General features: G+C 63.5%; 2 protein-coding genes and 1 long non-coding RNA gene across 9 annotated transcripts in view; 2 read left to right on the forward strand and 1 right to left on the reverse strand.

The window, feature by feature from the left end:
• Positions 1 to 17,123: 17,123 nt before the first annotated feature.
• LOC141734377 (uncharacterized) lies at positions 17,124 to 21,403 on the reverse strand. 2 transcript variants are annotated; one of them, XR_012584512.1, is made up of 3 exons: positions 21,348 to 21,403; positions 20,127 to 20,156; positions 17,124 to 18,234 (listed from the first exon to the last, which is right to left on the reverse strand). It is a non-coding gene; the product is annotated as an uncharacterized LOC141734377 (long non-coding RNA). The 2 variants fall into 2 exon arrangements; XR_012584511.1 differs by lacking the exon at positions 21,348 to 21,403 and having other exon boundaries at positions 20,127 to 20,247.
• Positions 20,499 to 23,931, forward strand: part of NFIC (nuclear factor I C) — a 46,431-nt gene continuing 42,998 nt past the window's right edge. Inside the window, exon 1 of one of the 6 annotated variants that reach the window (XM_074566054.1) lies at positions 20,499 to 20,654. Coding sequence is in view for 4 of the 6 variants with exons in the window: in XM_074566053.1 (XP_074422154.1) it covers positions 23,561 to 23,563 (3 nt within the window). In the remaining 2 variants the exon portion in view is untranslated. Of the gene's footprint in view, positions 20,655 to 23,351; positions 23,564 to 23,931 lie in introns of those variants that run through there. The other 5 variants (XM_074566056.1, XM_074566053.1, XM_074566050.1 and 2 more) reach the window with 5 other exon arrangements.
• LOC141734376 (uncharacterized) lies at positions 22,128 to 23,361 on the forward strand. The gene has a single exon (XM_074566057.1). It carries the CDS (start codon positions 22,154 to 22,156, stop codon positions 23,249 to 23,251), a length of 1,098 nt encoding a protein of 365 aa, XP_074422158.1. The 5' UTR covers positions 22,128 to 22,153; the 3' UTR covers positions 23,252 to 23,361.

Raw genomic sequence — 23,931 nt, forward strand, 5'->3', positions numbered from 1 at the left:
ATTCCTGCAACCTGCCTCTCGTGCTCTTTCCCTCCCTACACAGCCATTGCCCTGTCCCCAAATCCTTCGGCACCGTGTCTGTGTCTGCCCAAAGCCCCCACCCCGGCGCAGGCAGACCCCGGCCAGCAGGATGCTCCCCTCCCCCAAAAGCTTCTTGTCTAAATATCCCCAAATGTCATCAAATCCCCTGCTCGGCATAAAACCAGCTTCTCCTGTGACTCCTGGGCCTTCAAAGCCAAAAAAAACCCCTGAACTCCTGGATCCTCCCAGTAAAACCAGGGTCTCACCTGCCTCCCTCCGGCATCACCGATGGTCACGGGGTTCCAGGGATGCCCCGAGGAGCTGCTGCATCTCCTGGCTCTGCCTGGAGGAGCCGGGCTCTGCCGGGCAGGGTTGGAAGCAGCAGGCAGGAGGGTGGGCAGGGGACAAGGGGGACGGCAGGGCACGCAGCAGGGACTGGGGTTTGTCCCAGTGGGCAGCGCCAGGAAGGACCTGGCTGCAGCTGAGGGTAATCATAGAATCACAGACTGGTTTGGGTTGGAAGGGACCTTCCAGCCCACCCAGTGCCACCCCCTGCCCTGGGCAGGGACACCTCCCACCAGCCCAGGTTGCTCCAAGCCCCGGCCAACCTGGCCTTGAACCCCTCCAGGGATGGGGCAGCCACAGCTTCTCGGGGCAACCTGGGCCAGGGGCTCACCCCCCTCACAGCAAACAATTTCTGCCTCACATCTCATCTCAATCTCCCCTCTTCCAGTTTCAAACCCTTCCCCCTCGTCCCGTGGCTCCCCTCCCTGCTCCAGAGTCCCTCCCCAGCTTTCCTGGAGCCCCTTTAGGGACTGGCAGGGGCTGGAAGGTCTCCGCGGAGCCTTCTCTTCTCCAGGCTGAACCCCCCCAGCTCTCTCAGCCTGTCCTCCCAGCAGAGGGGCTCCAGCCCTCCCAGCATCTCCGGGGCCTCCTCTGGCCCCGCTCCAACAGCTCTGTGTCCTTCTTGTGCAGAGAAGAACAAAGCCATAACCAGTGGTTCAACAACACGCTGAAGCAGGCGATCAGCCCGCGACCCCCAAACCCCGAGTCACATCATAATTCCTGGGATGATGGGCACTAAATCCATCTAAATTGATGGTGATGTGGACAACTGAGACCCCCAACTCTCACTGGAGGTCAGGGTTTCCCCACGGCAGAGCCCAAAGTCCAGGAAAGCTCATCCCTAGGTGGGGAGTGGGGGACAGGCTCAGGGGGAAGGGGGCAGGCGTGACCCCAGCCAGGATCCTTTGGGATCCCCACAGCACATGTCGTGCCCGTGGGGCCTGAAGGACGTCCCCCCCCAGGAACCTCCAACATCCTCAGGGCTGGGTCACGCTGGGACCAAGCCAGGGCAACAGGACCAGGGCTCCGCAGCCGGGACCTGAGATTGCTTTTTCCCAGTGACCGGACCCTGCCACCACGCTGTGAACAGAGATCAGCCCCACAGCTGGCACAGCCCCACTTGGAGACCTGTGGCTAGCGGTGGTCCCCAGGGGTCAGTACTGAGTCCAGTCTTGTTCAACGTGTTCGTCAATGACATGGATGAGGGAACGTCAACCTCCATCCTCTACGTGGATGATGGAGTGTCCCCACAGCACGTTTTCTGGTGACACAAGGCTGGGAGGGGTGGCTGACACCCGGGAAGGCTGTGCCACCATCGACGAGACCTGGGCAGGCTGGAGAGCTGAGCGGAGAGGAACCTCACGGAGCTCAACAAGGGCAAGTGCAGGGTCCTGCACCTGGGGAGGAATAACCCCATGCACCAGGACAGGCTGGGGGTGACCTGCTGGAGAGCAGCTCTGTGGAAAGAGACCTGGGAGTCCTGGGGGACAACAGGGTGACCATGAGCCAGCAATGGGCCCTTGTGGCCAAGAAGGCCAATGGCATCCTGGGGGGCATCAAGAAGAGCGTGGGCAGCAGGTGGAGGGAGGTCATCCTCCCCCTCTGCTTGGCCCTGGGGAGGCCGCACCTGGAGTGCTGGGTCCAATTCTGGGCTCCCCGGTTCCAGAAGGACAGGGAACTGCTGGAGAGGGGACAGCAGACGATGAGGGGCCTGGAGCATCTCTGTGCTGAGGAAAGGCTGAGAGCCCTGGGGCTGTTCAGCTGGAGAAGAGCAGACTGAGGGGGATCTCATCACTGCTCAGCAAGAGCTAAAGGGTGGGGGACAAGACGACGGGGCCAGACTCTTCTCAGTGGTGCCCGGGGACAGGACGAGGGGCAACGGGCACAAACTGGAACACGGGAAATTCCATCTGAACACGAGGAGGAACTTCTTTGCTGTGAGGGTGGCAGAGCCCTGGCACAGGCTGCCCAGAGAGGTGGGGGAGTCTCCGTCTCTGGAGACATTCCAACCCCGCCTGGACGTGTTCCTGTGCCACCTGCTGTGGGTGACCCTGCTGTGGCTGGGGGTTGGAGGAGATGATCTCCAGAGGTCCCTTCTGACCCCGGCCAGTCTGGGATTCTGAGCTGGTCCCCAGCCCCCCCGGTCCCTTGGATGAGACCCCCGCGCAACCCCCTTTGGCTCCGATGTGAGAGCCAGAGGGGAGCAGCCCAACCCCGCCAAGCTGAGCACATTGTGCTCAGTGCACGTGTGTTGGGAGGATGCGGCCAGGCGGCACTGGCAGGGGTGGCGCGGGAGTCCCTCAGCCGCGTGGGGACGTGTCTGTGCGTCTGTCTGGTTTCCAGGGGCCAGGGCTTGTGGGCTGTAGATGGTACCTGCAGCAGCCCCCTCCCGGGGAAGAAGCAGTCAAAGCAACCCCTGAAGCCGTGGAGACCCCGCGCGTCCCTTTGCCTTCCCCCCCCCGGGGTCCCTCCGTCCCCCCGCCGTGGGTGCCGTCCCCGGGCTGTGCCCGGCCGCTGGCACTGCCTCTGCCGTGCAGTGACCACCCACCAGCCCAACCGAGAGAGCAGCCGACCCGCCTCCCTCGGGGCAGCCGAGAGTCCTCTGGGACAGGGATTTATTCCTCGCCTCCATCCAGCTGCTTTTCCCTTTGGGTTTGGGGCTGCTCCGGAGAAAAAAAAAAAGTCTGTGATGGCACCGGGAGCGGGGCATCACGCTGGGTACCTCCCGGAGTAGCCGGGCAGGGATGGAGGCACCGGGCTCGGTGGCAGTGCCGGCGACCAAGGGCTCGGTGAAGTGGCAGCTGTGCTACGACGTGAGGGCGAAGACCTGGTGGATGGTGAGTGGGGGTGGCCGGGTTGGGTTGGGGAGGCCGGGTCGGGGCTCGGCTGCTTGATTTTGGAAGGGGGAGGCCAATGGGGGGGCAAAAGCCGGACTTCGGGCTGAGGACGTGGGGGTTATGCCACAGCCGGGGCTGGGACCGTTGGGGCACGATCTGCTCGTCGATGCTCGTTTGATCGGGTGGTTTCTCTGCATTAGCGGTTTGGTTTTCTATTTCTTCCGGCTGACCTTGGCCTTGCCCCAGGTCCCGGCCAGGCCTGGGGCCGTGCAGGGTCGTCCTCGTCCCCCGGCTCACCCCGAACCCTTTGTTCCCATCAGTGTTTTTTGGGATAAAATGCTGCTGCCGGCAGGGAACAGCATCTCCCCGCTTGGCCATGAAGGTCTCTGCCGGTGTGTGACCCTCGCCCAACCTCTGCCAGCCCCTGTCCTTGGGACGGGCGCCCGCGAGAGGACCCGGGTGTCTGTCTGTCCATCCCGGCTCAAGGCTGGGGATCGCCTTAAGCGGGACCGAAGGCTGGTTTGGGCACAGCGCCAGGCTGTGTTTGGGAAGGAGAGGAAGCGAGAGGTTGAGCCCAGGGGCTGTGGGTCCCCGGGGAGCAGCCAGGGTTTCCACCCAGCGCTGGCAGCGCCTCCCAAGCACCCGCCGCCCTTTGCGGGGACCGTAGGGCAGTTCTCCCAGGCCGGTGCTTGGGATTTCCGGGAAGCAGATGGGCTGAGCGGATTCCTGCCGGGAAGCGGCAGCCGCTGCCACTGCGGCAGCTCAGGTTTGCGAGGGAAGCCCGACAGCCCTGGCCATGAGCAGTACAGGGCACTCCGGCAGCGACAAACCCCGGGGACGCTTGGGTGTCCCCATGCCGCGATGGCACCCAGCGTCGTGCCAGCTCCGCCGGGACAGGGGCAGAGCGGGAGGCCAGATCCTGCCCTGCCGTGGGCGGCAGCGGTTTCCAGGGCAAGAGGCTGGGCCAGTATCAAAGGACCGTAGGTGGAGGGCACCGGCATTTCGGCCCCCCCGTCAGCCCCCTGTGCCGCGGCGGGGACATGGTGCCCCTTCGCTCGGGAGCGCCCACGCTGCCCCGGTGGCCCCGCGGCCCTGCCCCACTGCCGCAAACAGAGCCGGGGCTTCAGAGCAAGAAAATTGGGCCTTTGAGACAGCCCCCGCAGCCCCCCGCTGCCTCCGGCCACCGCCGCCAGCGTGGGGGGGGGGACCGGGTCACGCCGGGACACGGGGGCGGTGGGTGACGCTTGGCGGGCCGGAAGAGGGGCTGGCGGGAGCCCAGGGGCTGTGGGGGTGTCAGGGTGCACCCACGTGTGCCCACTCGCCAGAGCGCTCGCAGGGTTTGGAAGGGTTGGGGGGGGGTGGAAACACAAATGGGACCCTAAATCCCGAATCGGGCTGGTCCTGTCAGCTCCCTCAGCCCATGTTTCCCATCAGCTGCCGCCTTTAACCTCCGAAGTACTTCGGGAATCCGTCTTCTGCGCCTGCGCCCCTGGGAGACACCGACAGCCCCCGGGAATATCTGTCCTCATCCTGGGAGCAGCAGCACTTGGAAAAAAGCCTGTTCTGCTGAATCAGGGCTGAGTGGAGATGCTTCCACCGGGGATGAAAGCTGTGGGAAGCTGCAGCCTCTCCCTGGCTCCCATTTGGGGATCTCTGGCTGGGAATGTGCTCTGGCAAAGGCTGGAGCATCCCAGCAGCTGGTCCATGGTCGACACACGCTCCCAGGACCGATTCTGCCCCACAGCCGCCCATCACTGGCCCCGTCCTGCCCGGCTGGGTGGCACCAGCTCCCTGAGACGGGGGAGTTGTCGCCCTGCCATGCCGCACCCCGGCTTGGCGCGTTTTGCGTTACCCCGTATAAAAAAGGAGCCAAGGTTGGAGCTGACGCAGAGGGACGCACCCCGTGCCCGGGCTTTGCATCGGCCCCTCCCAGCGCCCAGCTCCCAGCGCACATCCATCAGCCGCCGAGGGGCGCGTGATGGATTGACCAACGGAGAAAAAAATTAATCAGGCTGGAGGTAGCGATGAATTACGCGGCTAAAAATACCTCTGCGGCGTCTCCTGTCGAGACGTCCCTGAGCAAAGCACCAAGGAGCCCGAATCTCTGCTGGCACCCCATCCATCACCCCCCTCTGCTCTTCGCGGGGCTGGAGCGAGCATCTGCACAGGAGTGTTTCACGGGCTGGGCTGGCTTCGGCACAGCCGATTTACTGCCGAGCCCTGGCAGGGGATGCGGCAGCTGATCAGTCAATGCGAGCGCGCGAGGCCCTGAGTCAGCAGGTATCGAGCGCAGGGGGAGGCCATCCATCTCGGGGAAGCTCGGCTGCCTGGGGAGAAAGGGAGGAAACCTGCTCGCCAGCACCGCGCGGAAAAAAGCTCTGCTGGGGACGGCTGCGGTGATGGTTGCAGACCAGTTCCTTCACCACTACAGTGGTGGCGAGGTGCCCGGGGCTGGTACAGCCGCCCATGGCACTGGTCCCTGGCAGTGTCAGCCCCTCTGTGGCACCGACCCTTCCCGTGACAAAGTGTGCCAGGATGGTCACCGGCGGGTAAAACTGAGCTCCCACAGCCCCCGCCATAACCTGTGCCCAGGGAGACGGGGGTGTCGGGGGGGAGGAAGGAGGAGGTGAAGGGGTGTCCAGACGGCATCGCAGCATCCAACATCATCGAACCCTTCCCTGGCAGCCCGGTTCTGTCGGGTTTATCCAAGAAAAGGCTTTTTTCCCCCCCCAGTCCACAAGGATGTTGCGGGGTCCAAGCCCCCCCCCAATCCCCCCGCCTCGAGTGGTCCAGAGCGAGGGGGGTCGCAGCCCACCAGCACCTCCCCGCCGTGCCCGGGGCAACCCCAGGTTGGCTTCCCCCCGGCACCCAGAGCCGGCCACTGCCCCGCCCCGTGGTGGCTGGAGGCCACGGGCGATGGGCTCCCTGCGGGGCCGGGGCCGGGGCCGGGGCTCGCCCGTGGCGAGCGCTAGATGGCAGCAGAAGAGCGCACACGGCCAGGGCCACGCTCGGCCCCGCCGGAGGCGGCGGCAGCGGCGCCGCGTCCCGCGGGGCTCCGGGCAGGGCGGGGGCCGCCGGCGGGGACAGCCCGGGCCCGGCTTGGGGACACCCCGGTGGCCGCCCCCGCTGCCCGGGGCGCCCGGCGGCAGGCTCTGCCGCGGGATGCTCTGCCATGGCCCCCCCGGGGCGGGTTGCGGAGGCTGGGAGCGGCGCGGGGGGGGCGGGGAGGGTGTCAAGGTTTGGGGGCGAGTGTGGGCCAGAGGGCGGGGGGGGTGGGGGCGATCGGGGCCATGGGGAGGCGAGGGCGGGGTGCGGGGGGACGTGGGGACCCGGGTCTGCTGGCACCCAGGGTGTCCTGGCACACTGTCACCTCATCCCTTGGGCACCACCGCCTTGGGGGAGGGAAGGGGGGGGCGGGGGGGGGGGCCTCCTCCCACCCCGACACGCGCACGCACATGCACACCGCACGCAGAGGGCACACGCGTGTGCTGGCGCGCTCCCACCCCTGCAAGCACATGGGCGAAGGCACGCGTCCGCGCCCACGCGTGCGTGCGCCCCCGTTGCATGCGCACACCCGCACGCGCACACGTGCGCGCACACGCAGGCAGGCACACGCTTGCAAACATACGTACGCAACCTGGTCACGTCGAAGATGTCCCTGGCCGGGGCAGGGTGGGGGGGTGACACTGGATGAGATTTAAGGTCCCTTCCAGCCCCCAACCGTTCTGTGGTTGTGTGCGTGTGCGTGTACGCGCACGTGCACGCGAAGATGGGCGCACACCAGTGCACGCACGCACACTCGCAATCCCGGGCTCAGGCTCACCCGGGGCGGGCGCAGGCGGGTGCCGGCACGCGCAGGCACACGCAGGTGCCCTCCCACGCGCGTACACCCTCGTGCACGTTCTCAGAGCAGCACGTGCACGCGCGCACACCCGCGCACGCCCATCCGTGTGGGCACTTACACACCCGCGCACAGCCCTTCCCAAGGTTGCTTGTTAAAAAGTACCCGGGTCGGTAAATAGGGGGCAAGGCTGGGGGCCACTGGCCGGGGGGCCGGGGCCACGCTGGGGGGGCTCAGCCCAGCTGCTAATGACCCATGGCCGGTGCCAGCTCTCTAATCCGTGCAGAGGTTCAGGACAAACTGTACCAGCGATTATATAAACCGACTCGCCTCTATTTATTTAATTCCCTTTTATTTATTTACTGCTCAGCCAATTGAAGGCGGGGGAGTGGTGCATCCCCCGGCCCGCTGCGGGCCCGGCTGCCCGCCAGCCGCCACCGAGGGCTGCTGCGGTCCCTAACGCCCCACATGTCGTGTTGTGTCCCCCCCGCCCCCCGCCATAGGCCTGCGTGGGCACCCGTGTTCCTCAGCGTGCGCCGTGGCGGTGCCCCGTGGCGTGCATTGCAGGGACACGGCAACGCGTGTGCGTGCACACGCGTGCAACTGTGCACCCACGCACACCGACACGCGTGCACGCGTGCGAATGCAGACACAGAGGCATGCGCGTGTGCCCACAGGGACAAACCTGCGCTTAACGCCCGTGTGTGCAAGCGCATCCTTGCACAAACACGCCCACGGCGGGACACCGGCACCACGCAACAGGCAGGCGGCTCCGCCAGCTCCCGTCCTCCCACCCAGGAGGTGAGACGAGGACACGAGGTCCCAGCCGTGTCCCCAAGGGCACAACAGCCCACCGGGGGCCCAGGCTGGGAATTCGGGGTGGCGGGGGGGGGACACAGTTCCCATGGGGAAGGCACAGGACGCACTCGGGGTCCCCCATGTCCCCCTGGCGCGGTGGTGGCTCCAACCCTGACACCCTTCTCCCTCGGGGCTGACATGGGGGGGACGCGGAGAGCAGCCGAAGGCGTGGAGGGTGGGGGACGCTGGAGCCCACCCCCCTCCCACTGGCTGCCCCCTCCCCACCGCGTCGCCCATCCTTCCCCCGCCGTTACATAAAGGCGCGCTCACAGGAACTCAAGGGGCAAAAATGTCTCACTTGAATTAATAACTGACTTCCTGCGGTTGCAGATTCACCCTTGGCGCTTGTTTATACCCCGGCCCCCCTGCCCGCTTCGGTTAATGCTCCTCAGCGCCGTTTGCCATTAACCGGCTCCGGCACCGCGGGGAGGGTGAGACTGAGGGTCCAGTTACCCCAGTACAGCCCGGCGAAGGGATGTGGTGGGAGCCCCGTCCCCCTCCATCCCGGTCCCGTTGGGGCAGGAGCGGGGAGCTGGGGGGTCCTGCCTGCTCTGCCGCCGCCTGCCCGGCGCCATGGCCGTGGCACCCCAACCGGCTCCTGCGTGGGGAACAGGGCTGGGGACACTGCGGGGGGGGCTTCAAGCCGAGAGTGGCATGGTATGGCTAAGGCTCCCTCCTGTCCCCACGCCGGGGCCGTGGTCCCTCGCACCCTCCCCACTTCCCTGCCCCGATGGGGCCAGCCTGGCACAGCCCGGTGCCCTTCCATCGCCAGCACGGCCCCGTCCCCTCACCCAGCAGCCTCCCAGTGCTCCCCACGCTCCCGTTTTGTAACTGGGAGCAGGGCAGGCTCGCCGGGAGCTGGGGCCGGGCGCCGGGGAGCCGGGGCCAAGCCATTGTGCTGCGCCGACGACTCGCGCGGGAGAGCTGGTGCTCCCGGATGAACCCGGCTGGCGCAGCCATTTCCTGGTGCGTTTCTTCTATATTCCGAAGAAAAAAAAAAAAAGAGAAAAAAAAGAAAGAAAAAAAAAAAAACAAACAAAATTCTTCTTAAACCAGTTAAGGTTGCTAAGAGACAACAATGTGCTTTACATGGTGCCTTATTGACAAAGCCCAGCTCTTAATAAGCTCAGAAATGAACGGCGAGCGGCTTGGAAAGCCGACGCTGCGGGGCTGGGAGCCGAGCGAAATACCCTCAGCTCTGCCCCTGGCACCCCGGGGAATGGCCCTTCTGTACCTCACTGTCACCCCCCATCGGCTCCCCCGGGAGCCACGGGCACCCATGGGGTCCAGCCGCACACCGTTGGCACCAAGAGTGTTTTGGAGCCGCCGGCTTGGCACGGTTACAGTGCCGAAAGCCGCCTCCGCGCCCGTCTGCCAAACACCCACCGGCCCAGGCGCAGCCGGAGACGCTGATGGCTTCCTCGGGAGGGGAAGCGGAGCCGGTAGCGGTACCGGCTGGCTCCGCGCTGCCCGTGCCCGTTGGGTGCCGTGAGCCCAGCCACAGGCGATAAATCAGTCGTCGGTGTAAAGAGCGAAGCGTTTCCGTGTGGGGCCAGGCTCGGTGCCTGCGCCATCGCCGGCGAAGTTGCGGCGGGGAGAAGGGTCAGGCTGGGCTCCTTGGTGCAGGGCGGGTGCTGAGCGCGCCGGGGCATGGGCGAGGGCTCTGCCGGCGGCGTGTGCAGGCAGGAGCGGGCAGGGAGCGGGTGCCAGGCAGGGCTGGCAGCCAGCTGGCATGGCGGGGTGGCCGCGGGGCGTTTGCGAGTGGCGGGCACCACCCTGTAGCCGGTAGGGGGTGACGGGACAGGGTTGTCCCCTCTGCCACTCGCTCACTGGATCCCATGTGCCACCTCCAGCCTGCCACCGTGCCGGGTGTCCCCGGGGGATGGCTCCTTCCCAACCAGCGGCATCAGGGATGCTGGTGGAGACAGCAATGGGGGGCAGACGATGGCCGAGATGGGGGGACAAGGTGTGGGGAGGAGGTGACGGAGGTGGCGAGGCTGGGGGGCACCTGGTCGGGAGGAGCTGGTTGGGGGAGCACAAGTTTGGGGCACCTTGGGCTGAGGCTGGGCACTCTCCGTGCTCCAGTGTCCGGCTCCCACCACCCGCAGCCCCCGGAGGAGCTCGGCACCCTCATTTCTCCCTTTACCTGGGATGTGGGTGCTCCAGCCCCCGCAGTGGGGTGAACCGGGCCCCGAGCATCCCCACGTCCCCCCCGGTTTCAGGCGCTGGCTACTGAGCCAGCCCAAAATGGTGCCAAACCCAGCCTTGGCCCTGCCACGGCTCCAACCCGGGGAAAGGGGATGCTGCAGCCTCCTGGCTGCTCCCGAAAGAGCCCGGGAGGAAAAACCTACGCAGAAGCACATGTGTGAGGAAGAGGAGGATGGGGAAGGCGGGGGGGGGGGGGTAGCACCCCACTTGCACAGGCCTCGGGCGCCTGTCAGGGCACGGAGCCTGGGAACGGCGATGGCGGAGTTGACTTTGGCTGGGACACGCGGCTCCCGCTCCCGCCTCGCCCTGCCGACGGCGGCTTCTCCCAGCGCCAGCCCCCGCCGCGTGGAGGGGGGCCAGCACCCCCATTTCCCCCCTGCCCCAAGCCACGGCGGCGCTGCCCCTCGGCATCCCTGGCCACCGGGATGTGTCCCCCCGGCTCCGAGAGCCACAGGCGGTGGCTGGGGGGGGGGATGCCACCCCACAGCATCTCTCGCTGACGCCGGGGGGTTGCAGGTACCGCTTCTCCCAGCGCTGGGGGCCGGGGGGGGGGCCGGATCGGCGCCCGCCTTGGCCACGTCCCCAGCTTTTCAGTTTAGCGCTCAAATCAGCTTGCGAGGTGCCGGCTGCTTAGCACCCAAATCCCCAGCCAGGGCTAAAAATAACCCCCCCGCACACACACATACACACACACACACACCCCCCCGGCTCGGCGGGTGGCAGCTGGCACCGCTCAGCACCGCCTTGGCACCACCGCGGAGGGGCCCTGGAAATGCCACCGCCGCCGGGGGCCGAGGCCGGGCTGGGGGGGGACACACACAACGAGGACCGGGAGGCAGGAGCTGGCCCCGTCACTCAGCTGGGTGCCCTCGCCTGCCACGGGGCACCTGGAGGGTCTTGTCCCCGGGGGAGGAGGGAGGTGACAGGGTGGTGACAGGGTGGTGGGGGGGTGGGTGGCCCAGCGGTGCCACCGGTTCCTCCCACCGGCACGACTGGGAGCGGTGCCAGGCGCTGCCGGGATTTTCAACCGCTGGCAGGATCCCTGCGGTGAACCCAGGGGGGGTGTCTCAGGGGGAGGGTTCCATGTTCTCCTTGTCGTACCCCCCCACACCCCCCATGACACCGGCACTGCTCTCACACCGCCTCTGCCCACCCTTGTCCCCAGCACAGCCCCAGTGCCCCCCACCCCCGGGCAGACCATGCGCCAGCCTGTGATGAGTTTGTGCAGCCTCAGCCCCTGGGGGGAAGGTGTTTTTGGGGGGGGGGGAACCCCTTGGCCACGGGGAGGAGTGTGGGGGGGGTCACCGCTGTCACATCAGAGGCGAGAAGCTGAGCTCAGGAAGCCTCAGCCCGTGTCCCCCCGCAGCCGCTGGGGCCACCGGCAAGTGTTGTCACACGCCTCGGCGCTGGCGTTGGGCAGCGGCTTCGCACCCGCGGGGACGGGGACAACGTGCCCCTCACCCCCTCCCAGTCCCGCTCCGGCAGCGCCTGTGCCTGGCAGCTCCCGGCCGCCTCGGCCGCGCCTGCAGCACGCTCGGAACATCGCCGGAGCCGTCACCAGTTTAAAAATAGCGTCTCAGCAGAGTGCAACCGCGTTCCCTAAAAGCCATGTGGTTCGAGTTAGAGGATTAATTGGAAATGCTTATTTTGATTTGCAAAGTGATTGGATTTTTCCAGGGCATTTTGAAAGGAAAAAAGTCTGAATTTAATTATCACTATTCCAAAAAGCACCATGGGACCGAGCGTTTGAGGCCGTCTCATGTTTGCTTCACACCCCTCTCCAAAATGCAGGCAGGCCGCGGGGGACGTGGCGGGGACACGGCGGGGACGTGGTGCGTCCCGCGCCCGCCAGCCACCGGTGCCCGGCTCCCACCGCAGGACAGGGGGGTGCAGGACGGGGGGGGCCGGGGCCGTGCGTCACGTCGCTCCGGGGGGGAGCAGGCACCGCCGGCACCCGCGACACGCAGCACCGTGCACCCGGCACAGCTCGGGCAGGACGAGAGCTCGGGGGGAACCATGTCAGCACAGGCCGGGCCCGGTTTTGGAAGGGTTTTCTTTCACCAACTCGCTTTTGTTTTTTACCAAAACGGATTTTCAGCAGTAATTGCTTTTTTTTTTTGCCTTTTTTTTTTTTTTTTTCCAGGGAAAACATCATTTTCAATTACATTTCTCTGGGTTTCCATTGAAAAATGAAAAGCAAATGCTCTTGCACGCTGGCAAAACGTGGAAAAATGTCTAGGAATATTTTTGTCCAAATGAAAACAGTTTCAGTTCTTTTTCGAGATCTCCTTTTTTTTCCTGAAAAGAAACCACAGTTGCCTTCCCAGTTATTCTCGTCGGACTGGTTTCGAGACAGACTTCCCAGTTCAGAGGCTGGAGCCGGGTTTACGGTGCTGCGGGGCAGGCGGCGCGGGGCTCCCCGGCAGCACCAAGCCGGTGCCGCCACGGAGTTTTCCGTCGCCGGTAGAAAGAAGGGGCAGGAGCTGGGTGAGACGGACCCGCAGCCGGCACAGCCCTGCACCGGGATGTTGGCGGCTCTCGGGGAGCACCGGGATGTTGGCGACTCTGGGGGGGTGCACTGGGCCGGAAAGCCCCAGCCCCACGGATGCTCCACGCAGGAGGCTGGGGTTGGCGGCGTCCTCCCCGGGGCTTTGGGGATGTGACCCTACGTTTACGGGGACAATTTGGGACCGCGCTCCCCGAAGCCCTGCTCCCATCTCAGGGTGGGACATGGCTGCCCGGGAACTCCTCCGCCAGCTTCCCTTCATGCCAACGGGCTACCGGGGCTGGGAATCGCCGTGCCAGCCCCGCTCGTTGCCATCGGTTTGATTTCCCTCTGCGTTTGCGCCCTTCGCGCAGGAAGCGGCAGCCGGGGGCCGAGGGGAGGTAACGGACGGATTCCGGTGTATCCAAGGCTCTTCCGCAGCCACAGCAGGGGATGAGCCCGCGCGGAGGGCTGGGATGCGGGATGCGGCTTCACACTGTACCCGGACACAACAAAGCACCTGCAGGGGCCAAAGAAACCCTGAATTTAGGGTTCCTCCATCCCTCCGAAACACCCTTTATTTGGGCGCCCTTCCTGCTTCCAAGCCCCCCCCCGGCGGGTCTGGGCCTCGGAGCAGGGTCAGGATGGAGGGGACACACGGACGCAGGACGTCTGCGGCCACGGGAGCCGTTGGCTCTGCACACCCCAAAGTCCTGCCGGGCCAGAGGAAGGGGAAGACAAAAATCAACGTTAACCATTATCACTGGGCTGAGATTTGGCTCCATTTCCCGGCCCGTGACGCCGCCTGCCCCCTCCTCCCTGTGCCGGGCGGACAGCCAGGGTGCCCGGGCAGGTGGGGAGCGCCCGCGCCGGCATTTCGGTGAGCGGCCGTGGGGCTCGGCCCCGTTCCGCGCCGCCATTTCCCTGCCTTTAAGCTGGGGCTGAGCACCTCCCCCCCCGCCAGCCCCCGGCGCTGCCACTGCTCGACCCCAGTGATGCTCCTGTGCAGGATGCAGCACCCCACGTCCCACGGGCGAAGCACTGAGCTGGGAGCACGCTGCAAGACCCCGTGTCTCAGATCCAGCAGGAAAATCCGTGCCCCCCGCCATGGTTTTGATCCGCTCCCGCTGCCATCGACGGCTAAAAGCCAAGCAACGGAGCCGTGCCTCAGTTTCCCCACTTGTAACATGGCGGGAGGGGGCAATTCTGCGGCTCCACGGGAGTCGTCCGGGGATGGATTTTGCCTTCGGCCCAGGGTGGGGACCACGGAGCCCCTTCTTCACCCCAAAATAGGCAGAAGTTTGGGCTCAAGCCCGAGGCAACGCTCGGGGGACAGCAGCCGGGAGGTTTGGGCCCCGCTGCGGCGGGAGGGAGCCGGGAGCTGCCAGAGGGGGGGGAGCAGAACCGGCCCCGGCGCTGGCAGCCGGCGGGAGGATGTTTGCTGGCGCGGTCACGTGGCTCCCGCCACATATTTACACACCGGAGCAAGCCAGGCCCGGTGACAAACACGGTGCCACTTGGGTAAACACAGCCCCTCCGAGGAGACGCAGCTGTGGCCACCGGAGGAAGAGGCCCGAGAAACAAAACAAAACAAAAAATTGGGGAAAAAAGGGAACAAAAAAACAAAAAAAAAAAAAAAGAAAAGGGAAAAAAGGGGGAGAAAGGCCAAAGAAGCCAAAAAAAAAAAAAAAAGGCCAAAAAAAAGCCAAGCAATTGCCTTAAAAAAATATTTTTTTTCCCCTGGCTTGCTGCAAAGCGGGCTGGGAGAAGCGCCGGGAGCCGAACGCCCTGTTTTCCATGCTTCCTATTAAAAAAAAAATAAAATAAAATAAAAAAAAAATATATATAAAAAAGCAACAAGCAGCAGCCCAAAGCAGGGATACAAAGTCCACTTGTCACCCGCCGGTTGCACCCTCCCAGCCCGCGGCGGCAGCTGGGTGCTCGCGCGGGGCCGCCGGTGCACAATAGCGGCTGTTGTTGCCCGAGCCGGGAGCTGGCTGGGATTCAGGGCCGGGCAGAGCATGTGCCGGCGGCCGAGTGCTGGCGTCGCTGGCGTTAACTCTCCAGGCCCTGCTCCCAGCCCCCTGGGTGCGAAACCGGGAAAGAACCGGCCACCGGATCCCCCTTTCCCCGGCATGATGTGGGCTGGGGAAACTGAGGCACGGGCACCTTCGCCCTGGGGAAGGCGGTGAAGGGGACGGGCTCCTCACGCGCCGCCCCCAGCCCCTCTTTCCTGCCATAATTTTGGGTTTACGAGCCAAGTCTAGACTGGGATCATGAAATGTCGTGTCCCCCCGCGCCCCCTTCCCAGGGCTATCCAAGGCCTGGGCTATCCCAGGGCTACCCGCCAGCCCACGGAGAGATGCCCGGCTCCCGGCACCGCTCACCGACGCCACGTGGCCGAACGGCACCCACGGCCTGCCGAAACACAGCGCGATGGCAACTCCTCTGGGACGATGTCCCCCTCGCCCCCCGAGAGGGCAGGTCACACAGTGTCCCTCGGCGCCCGCTTCGTGTGCCCGGGCTGGTTGGCACCGGGGAGCCGGGACACGGCAGCGCAGGTCCCCTGTCACCCCCGCAGCCCCCGGGATGCCACAGACCCCGGTAAAACACCGCAGCTGGCCCGACCGGTGCCTTCCCATCTCCCGCTGCGGCTTGACGCCCTGTGCCGATGGCTTTGGGTGATGTGCCCCCCGCCGACGCCCGGGGCCACCGGGTGCTGCCGCCTGCGTGCCCGGCGAGCTCAGCCCCAGCACCAGCGGCTCACACAACTGCTGCAACCGCAAAAGCCATTTTTTTCCTCCCCGCTCAGCCGAGCTGCCCGATCCCCCTAATAAAAATAAAAAAAATAATAAAAAAAAAATAATAAGGACATGGAAAATTCTATAATATCCCTTTCCAGCTTCTTGGATTTGGCTTTCGCTAATTCGAAGCAGACCCCGGAGTGGGGCGGTGGCGGGGGGGGGGGGGGAGTCAAATCAAACCAGAATCACGGCACAGAAAGCCAGTTTTCACAAAAAAAAAAACCCAAAAAAACCCCCAAGCCAGCAACCCCAACGTATAAATACAGCAGGGAAGTGGGGGGGGGGGGGGGGGGAGGAAAAAAAAAGAGTTTAATGTGTGCTTAAAACCAAACGAGCAGTGGTATCATTTTTAATTAGGAGCCTATTTTCAAAGCCCTTATTACTTACAGTACGCTCAGCATCCGAGTGATTTTCCTCTCTCGTAAAATCGTGGCAGGGGAAGGGGGAAAGCGAGCCCTTTGTGCAGGCCCGGAGAGCTCTGCGAGGCGAATATTCACGCCAATTTGTCTGCAGTAATTGGTTTAGCCGGAGAGACGGAGGCTGGCAATTGATTATGTGAGTCGCTCAACTTTTCCCGGAGAAGGGACCCTGCGCCCGGTGTCGCCTGCGCGTGTGCCACCGGTTTGCGCGTGGTTTCGGGACGTGCCTCCGTGTACCGGCAACGGCTGGAAACTCGTCCTGGAAAATTAATATAATTCTTTGCCCTTCCCTTCAAACTTTTCTCCTTGCAAATTCCAGCCCGGTTTTTCTCCTCTGGCAAAAAAAACCCTCGGAGAAACCGTTTCCGACTGCGGCAAACGCCTGGGCCAAAAGGCCGCCGGAGGGGCCGGGGCTCGAGCAGGAGCGAACCCCCGTGTCCGACGCCGGTGTCAAACTGGAGCGACTGGACGATGGTGATTTTCCATCGCTGCTGCCGGGGCGTTTTGGCTCCTAACCCCCCCTCCCCGGTATCGCTCTGGCGCCCCGGGGCCCTGATATTAGGCGCACGTGGGGCCGGGCACGCTGCGGCGCTGGAGCCGGCGGCGGGAGCAGGTACCTCGTTACCTCCCCGCGCCGTTTGCTTTGGCAACTGATTAAAATTTCCCCCATGATTCCTACCCCTCCCGCCGGGGCTCCAAAATGCCACCGCCGGCTGCTTTCGTGTGTGTGTCCCCCTCCCTCCCCGGACTGAGCCCCCCGGGGGACAGGGGTGCCGGCTGGGGCGCAGAGCCCCGACGCGCTCATCGCACGCACCGCCAGCCACTTTCACTTTCTGCTCCCCAAACCCGGTGGGAAGCTTCCCTGCTCCCTCCCCCCGCTCCCCCCCGCAAAGCTCTATTTAGGGTGATTTTTTTTGTCCTCCCCCCCCCACCCTTGGGTGGCACATGGGCGTTTCGGGCCCCCCACACCCCCCCCGGCGTCGGGGGGGCTGTTGGGCGCAGCGCGGTGGCACCTGCCCACGGCGCAAGGGTACGGGGCCACCGAGGGACCCGGCGGGGTCACGGCACCGAGATGCTCCCGCTCCTGCTCCCGACACTCTCCCTTGCTGCCGGGGCCACGGGGCGTCCGCGGAGGTTTGGTGGCACCGGGGACGACGGCAGGACCCCCCCCCGTCTGCCAGATCCTTCTGCAGGGAGGAAATAAAGCAAATTGCACGGAACAAAGAGACGGGGCCTTATTTCTCCCCATTCCTCCCGAATTTTCCCCAAATTTCCCCATACTGACATGACAAACCAGCCCAAGGAGAGTGGCCGCACTCGATTTATTTCATTTTTGAGGGGGTAAAAAAAAAAAAGAAAAATTAAAAAAAAAACCATTAAGTGAGGAAATGTTTCCTGGCTGCATTTGGGGTTTGGTTGTCGATTGGTTTTTTTTTTTTTTTTTAAAAACGAGTGAAATTTCGGCGTTTGCAAAAGTTCCCGGCGCCTCCGTCCACGCGAGTCCGCGAAAAACCCTGACGGGGCTCGGCCATGCGGCGCCGCCGCCGCAGGATTTGAAGCCCTTTGGCAGCAGCGAGGCCGGCAAAAAAAGGCAATTAAAAAAAAATAAGAATAATAAAAAAATAATCTTCTTTTCGCTGTAAAGAAAGAAGTTTGAGGATCGGTTTGGGGGACACCAGCCCCAGCGAGGTTGGGGCTCTCTCCCCACTGCAGAGCCGGGGAAAGGGTTGCAAAGGGCCGCGGCGCTTCGAGGGCGGCTTTCCAATAAATCCGGGGGGGGAAGAGGTGACGCTTGAGCTGACGGAAAAAATACAGAGTGGTGGTGGGGGGAAAAATTGGGGATTTATATAGATATTATTTTTTTTAACATCTAACCCGCAGCCAAAAGAAAGGGGGGGAAAAAGACAAAAAAAAAAAAAGGGGGGCCGCAGCAAAAAAAAAAATCCTAAAAACCCCTTGAAATTCCTGCAGAGTAATTCACCGGAATCTGCTAGCAATTTTGAAACAGAAATCTCCCCCCTCGACACCACCACCACCACCCCCCCCCCCTTGCCTGCAACAATTTCACCAGTTAAAAACCTGCTTTATGAAGAAAGAGAAAAGAAAAAAAAAAAAAAAAAAGAAAAAAAAGAAAAAAATCTTTGTTCATCGCACGTTTTGGCTTTGAATCGAGCCGGGCCAGACCTCTGCCTGTTTGGGAGCCGGGCCAAGAGCCATATGCAGGAATAAAGTAAATAAATTCTGGTCGAAACCAGAATATTCTCCTTAAAAGTTACACTAAAAGCAAAGAAAGGCAGGAACAAAACGGTCCCAACGTGGGTTGTTTCCCTTTTTCTCCCTCTCTCCGGCCGACGGACGTGGCTCGGCGCTGCCGGCAGACCCAAGCAGACCGGGACCTTCGCGAGAAAAAAAAACCCTGCCAAAAAAAAAAAAAAAATTAAAAATAAATTAGAAAAAAATTAAAAATGCTAGAAATAAGGCCGGAAAGGCGGCTAACGAGGCTGGGGGATATTTTCCCGTGGCGATGGGGGGGGGTTACCCAGCCCCGCGCTGCTCCCTGGGCATCTGCCCCCCCCCATCCCTGGGCTGAGCCCCAAAGTTGGCATCGAGGTGTCTTAGCAGCACAAATCAACCATGAAATGCCCTTTAGAAAGAAAACTCAGCTTTGGGGAGGTGGGGTGGGGTGGGGGGGGAGCGTGGCTGTCTCGGCCGTGGGGGCCGTGCCGGGGGGATCGGACGGTAGCCGACGCCGTTTGGGTCGGTACCGGGCAGGGGGCTCATGCCCCACGGTCACCCGGGGGGACGCGGCCTGAACCTGCCAGCGCGGGATTTCAGCCCATCATTTTTTTATTTTTTATTTTTTTTTTGCAGGAGCAAATTTCACTTTTGGAGGCGGGGGGGGGGTAGGGGGTGGGGGGGGGCGCGTGCGTGTGCGTGTGTGGAATTTCCACTTGCTCCTCGGGGCGGGTTTTACAGCAGGGCGGTGGGGAGCCTGCGAAGGGCCGGGAGATAAACCCCAGGAAGGGAACAAAGGGCCTGATCCAGCCCCTCCGTCTGCGCCAAAATGGGAATAACTCGCCCTCGTTCCCCCCCCCCCCCGGGCTTGACCCACGCGAAAACCCAGTAACAGAAACCGAACCGGGCCCCAAATCCACCCCGCCCCCCCCCCCCTTTTTTTTTTTTTCTTATATATATGAGGCAGGAGGGATAACCCGCCCGGGAAAATGAAATTGGGTTTGGATTCCCCCCCCACCCCCCCGAAAGCTGTTTACGGGCAGCCTGGAAACAAAACAAAACAAACAAAAAAAGGATTATTGTATTTTTAGTGTTTTTCGGCCTGGGATTTGCAGTAGGAATTAAGGGTGGCGGCAAGGAACTGGGGCCGACTGGGACGAGCGGGGACGGGTGGGCAGCGGGGGGCCAGTGGCTGCACCCTGCGTCCAACGCAGCCCTGCCTGCACCCTGCCTGCACCCTGCCTGCACCCCAACAATCCTGCCTGCACCCTGCCTGCACCCACTGCCCTGCCTGCACCCACTGCCTGCACCCACAGCCCTGCCTGCACCCTGCCTGCGCCCACTGCCTGCACCCTGCCTGCACCCACAGCCCTGCCTGCACCCTGCCTGCGCCCACTGCCTGCACCCTGCCTGCACCCACAGCCCTGCCTGCACCCTGCCTGCACCCCAGCAACCCTGCCTGCACCCACCCACTGCCTGCACCCTGCCTGCACCTACAGCCCTGCCTGCACCCCAACAACCCTGCCTGCACCCACTGCCTGCACCCTGCCTGCACCTACAGCCCTGCCTGCACCCTGCCTGCACCCACTGCCTGCACCCTGCCTGCACCCAGAGCCCTGCCTGCACCCTGCCTGCACCCACTGCCTGCACCCTGCCTGCACCCACAGCCCTGCCTGCACCCTGCCTGCACCCCAACAACCCTGCCTGCACCCACAGCCCTGCCTGCACCCTGCCTGCACCCACAGCCCTGCCTGCACCCCAACAACCCTGCCTGCACCTATAGCCCTGCCTGCACCCTATCTGCACCCACTGCCTGCACCCCGCCTGCACCCCAACAACCCTGCCTGCACCCTGCCTGCACCTATAGCCCTGCCTGCACCCTGCCTGCACCCACTGCCTGCACCCCAACAACCCTGCCTGCACCCACAGCCCTGCCTGCACCCTGCCTGCCAGCACCAGGGCTCCCAGCCCAAAAGGCCCCTGGCCACCCGCCGCACTGGCCCGGGTGCCTCCCGCGCTGGTCCCGCTCTGGCCGCAGGGCCCCACAGGTGCCACTTGCTGCCCCGCCGTTACCTCAGCCCCGGGTCACGGCTGTCCCGGCTCCTGCAGGGTCCCAGAATGGAAACGGGGTGAATTCGGGGGGGGAACACACACACACACACACACACACACACACACACACACACACACAGAGCGCGGTGGCCGAAGGCGTTGGGAAGCCACGGGGGTGTCCCCAGACGAGGCCGGCGGCACTTCGCCCCCGGCTTTGAATCACCCAGGAAATATTTTAACAGCACCATAAAAATAACTAATTAAGGCAGAACCCCCGTCCCCACCATCCCGCGCGCCAGGCCCTTGCAGAAGTGAAAATAAAACCCCGGCAATGCTTTTTCTCCCCCCCCCCTCCCCATCCCCCCCATCATCCCCTTTTTCCCCCCCCTCGCTGGGCTCAGCAGCCTGGCACCGCCATCCTGGTACCGCCATCCGGCACCGCCATCCCGGTACCACCAGCATCGCCCACCGCGCCGGGGCTGCAGCCGAACATCCGCGTCCTCCCCAAAACGCCGAGGAATCGCAGCAAAAACACAGCGCTGGCAGGAGGTGGGGGGGTAGGGGGGGGCGGGGGGGGGGGGCAGCTGCCAAGCGGGCACCGGCGGCGGCCTGGGAAGAGGTTAAAAATTGGCAAATTCCTCCCCAGGGTTGATTTTTTTTTTTTTTTGCGCCGTTATCTTGCCCGGGCGTCGGGTAGAAAACGAGAACCGCGTTCCGCGAGCAAAGTTACGGCCGAGTTTACATTCCTCGAGGCTTCTGGGGCTGGGACGAGGCGAGCGAACGGCTCATTTCAGCCAGCAGCCTTTTTTCTTTTTCTTTTTTTTTTTTTGTGGCTTTAAAAACAGGCTTTTTTTTGGGGGGGGGGGGAGGGAGGGAGGGGGAGCAGATGGCGATTTTAAAAAAAAAAAAAAATTCTAGAGCTTGGAAATGTAAAGAAAAAGAAAATTTTGGTTTTTTTTTTTTTTTTGGGGGGGGTGGGGATAGAAAGCCGGGACAAAATTAAGATCTTGTTTCCCGAAGGCCGATGGCTGTACTTCGGTGTCTGACGAACAACTTGAACGGCAGTAAAAAAATACACCCTGCGAAGGCACAAATGATGCCGTGTAACGTCCGGTATCCCGGTACGGGCACGGTGGGTTTAGCCGGCAAAGGGGAGCCGGGGATGGATAAAATAAACCTCCAGCGCGTACAAAATCCCTGTTAAAATCGAGCTGATCCCTTGTAAAAATGATCAGGGCTCACCGAGTTGTGTGTCGTCGTCGTCCTCCTCCTCCTTCTCCTCCTCCCCCCTCCCCCCCAAAAAAAAAAAAAAGAGGGAGAAAATGATGAAATAAAAACTAGGGGAATGTTCAGCGTAGCTTGCTTTATTTTAAAAATATAAAAGAAATTATTTAGTGTATTATTTATCACGGCAGAATCATTTGCGCAGGAGACGGGAGGGAGATTACGTTCCTGTCGGTTCAAGACTCCGGAGCGTGCCCGAAAATGCAGCCGGGGGGGGGGGGGGGTGCGTGTGTGTGTGTGTGCACGCTGTGCCCCCAGCGAACTGCAAAAAAATATCTCATTTTTGTTGCCTTCCTCTAGAAAAAGATGGTTATTTGAAAGGATTAAAAGCTTAAAGGATTACCCGATAACAAGGGTTAAAAATACAGGTCCAGACACAAAAGGGGTGGATGGAGAAAGGGAAACGCTTCCCCCCCCCGCCCCCCTTCATCTCTCCCGGACCAAACCCGACTCCCGGGTCGCTGCCAACTTTCCGAGCGGGACCCGGGGGGGGGCAAACCCCCAGTTCCCCCCCCCGCCCCCCCGGGGCTGGAGCCGCAGCCCCGGCTGCAAAGCGGCCTGTGACTTTAAGAGAGACCCGGGGGGGGGCCGAGATCCGGGGGTGGGGGGGGGGATGAGGAGTATGGGGGGGGTGACAAGGAGAAGGGGGGGGTGACAAGGAGAAGGGGGGGCGGGGACGGGGGATGCTCTGGGCGGGGGGGGGGAGGTGACCAGGGGATGCAGATGGGGGTGTCCGTGTGTCGGGGGTGGGGGTGTCCGTGAGGATGGGGGTGTCTGGGTGGGGGGTGTCCATCGGGATGGGGGTATCCATGGGGACGGGGGTGTCCGTGGGTCAGGGGTGGGGGTGTCCGTGGGGTGGGGGTGTCCGTGGGCCGGGGATGGGGACGAGCAGCGGGTCTCCGCGGCGCGGGACCGGGGGTGTTGCGGGGCCGGGGGTGGCCGGGGGGGGGGGTCCCGCCGTGCCGCCCGCTGCAAGGGGGGGGCGGCCGGGCCCGGCGCTGCCCGCGGCTCCTCCCCGCTCTGCGGTAGCTCCGCACCGGGCGGCGCCCCCCCCCCTCCTCCTCCCCGCGCCGGGCAGGGCCGGGGGGCGGCCCCGCACCTCCCTCCGCAGCCCGCCGGCCCGGGGGGGCCGCGCCGCAGCCCCCGCCACCTACCAGCACCCACCGGGGGCCGCCGCCGCGCTGCCGGGCGAGCGGGACGGGAGCCGCAGCCTTCCTCCTCCTCCTCCTCCTCCTCCTCCTCCTCCTCCTCCTCCTCCTCCTCCTCCTCCTCCTCCCCGCCCCCGCACCGGGAGCGTCCCCTCCGCAGCGCCGCCGGTGCCCGGGGCGAGGGGAGGAGGCAGAGGAGGAGGAGGCAGGGCAGGAGGAGGAGGAGGAGGCAGGGCAGGAGGAGGAGGCGGAGGAGGCGGCGGCGGCGGCGGCGATGGGGCCGGGGCGCTGCGGGCTGCGAGGAGGAGCCGTGCCCGGCCGGAGTTGGGCTCCGCTGGGGGGGGGCGGGGGGGATGCCCTCTCTGCTTTGCCATAGCGCAAAGCCCGCCCCGGCTTTTATTTTATTTTAATTTTTTTTTTATTTATTTTTCTTTCTTTTTTTTTTTTAAACAGATATTTTATTATTTTTTCTTCTTCGCCTTCCAAAAAATAACCCCCCGCCTTCCCCCACGCACATACACACACACCACCACCATCTCCCCCCCCCCGCCCCACGCACACACACACACACGCCCCCCACCGCCACCGCCCCCCCCGCCGCGCATGAGGCCCGGCCCCGCGCTCCCGCCGCCCCGCAACGGCCCGGCCCGTGGCCCCCGGCCCAGCCCGCCCCCCCCCCGGCGCCGGGGCCGGAGCATGGCCCTGAGAGGGTGACCGCCCGCCGAGGACACTGCACCGGTGGCCTTGGAGTGGGGGGGGGCGCGGGGGCGCGGGGGTGGCTTTTATTATTATTATTATTATTATTATTATTATTATTATTATTGGGGGTTTAATATTTTTTATTATTATTATTTGGGGGGGTCAACGTTTTTGGATTTTTTTTTTCCCCCCCCTCCTTCGCCTCGGTGGAAAACACACGTTTTAGAACAAAATACCAAAAAAAAACCAACCAACCACCACCACCCCCCCCCTCAGCTCTTTGCTTTTCGCAGCAACTTGGAAGCCCGTTAATTGCACTTGGCTATGGTAGGTCCCATGACACTTTCATTTTCTCTTCTACTTTCCTCCCCCCCCCTTCTTCCCCCCCCTCCCCGTCCCCAACCCCCCCCGTCCCCACCCCCCGTGCGCGCGTCTTTTGCGGGTGTCACCCACCCGCAAAAGTTGGTCGCGGGGTGGGGAGGGGGGTCGGGGTCGGGGGGGGGGGCGGACAGCGGAGTTTCACAGTGTGCCCCGGGGGGGGGGGGGGTGAAAGGGGGGGGGTGGGGGAGGGAAGTTGCCGCCGCCTCTCCCCCCCCCCCACTTCCCCCGCGGTATAAGGGGGGGGGGGCGGAGGCGGGAGCCGCCCGGCGGGGAGGTCGCGGCGCGGTGGGGGGGGCGAAGGGGGGGGGTGCCCC

The sequence above is a fragment of the Larus michahellis genome, chromosome 23 (genome assembly GCF_964199755.1).
Source record: "Larus michahellis chromosome 23, bLarMic1.1, whole genome shotgun sequence".
Lineage (NCBI taxonomy): Eukaryota > Metazoa > Chordata > Aves > Charadriiformes > Laridae > Larus > Larus michahellis.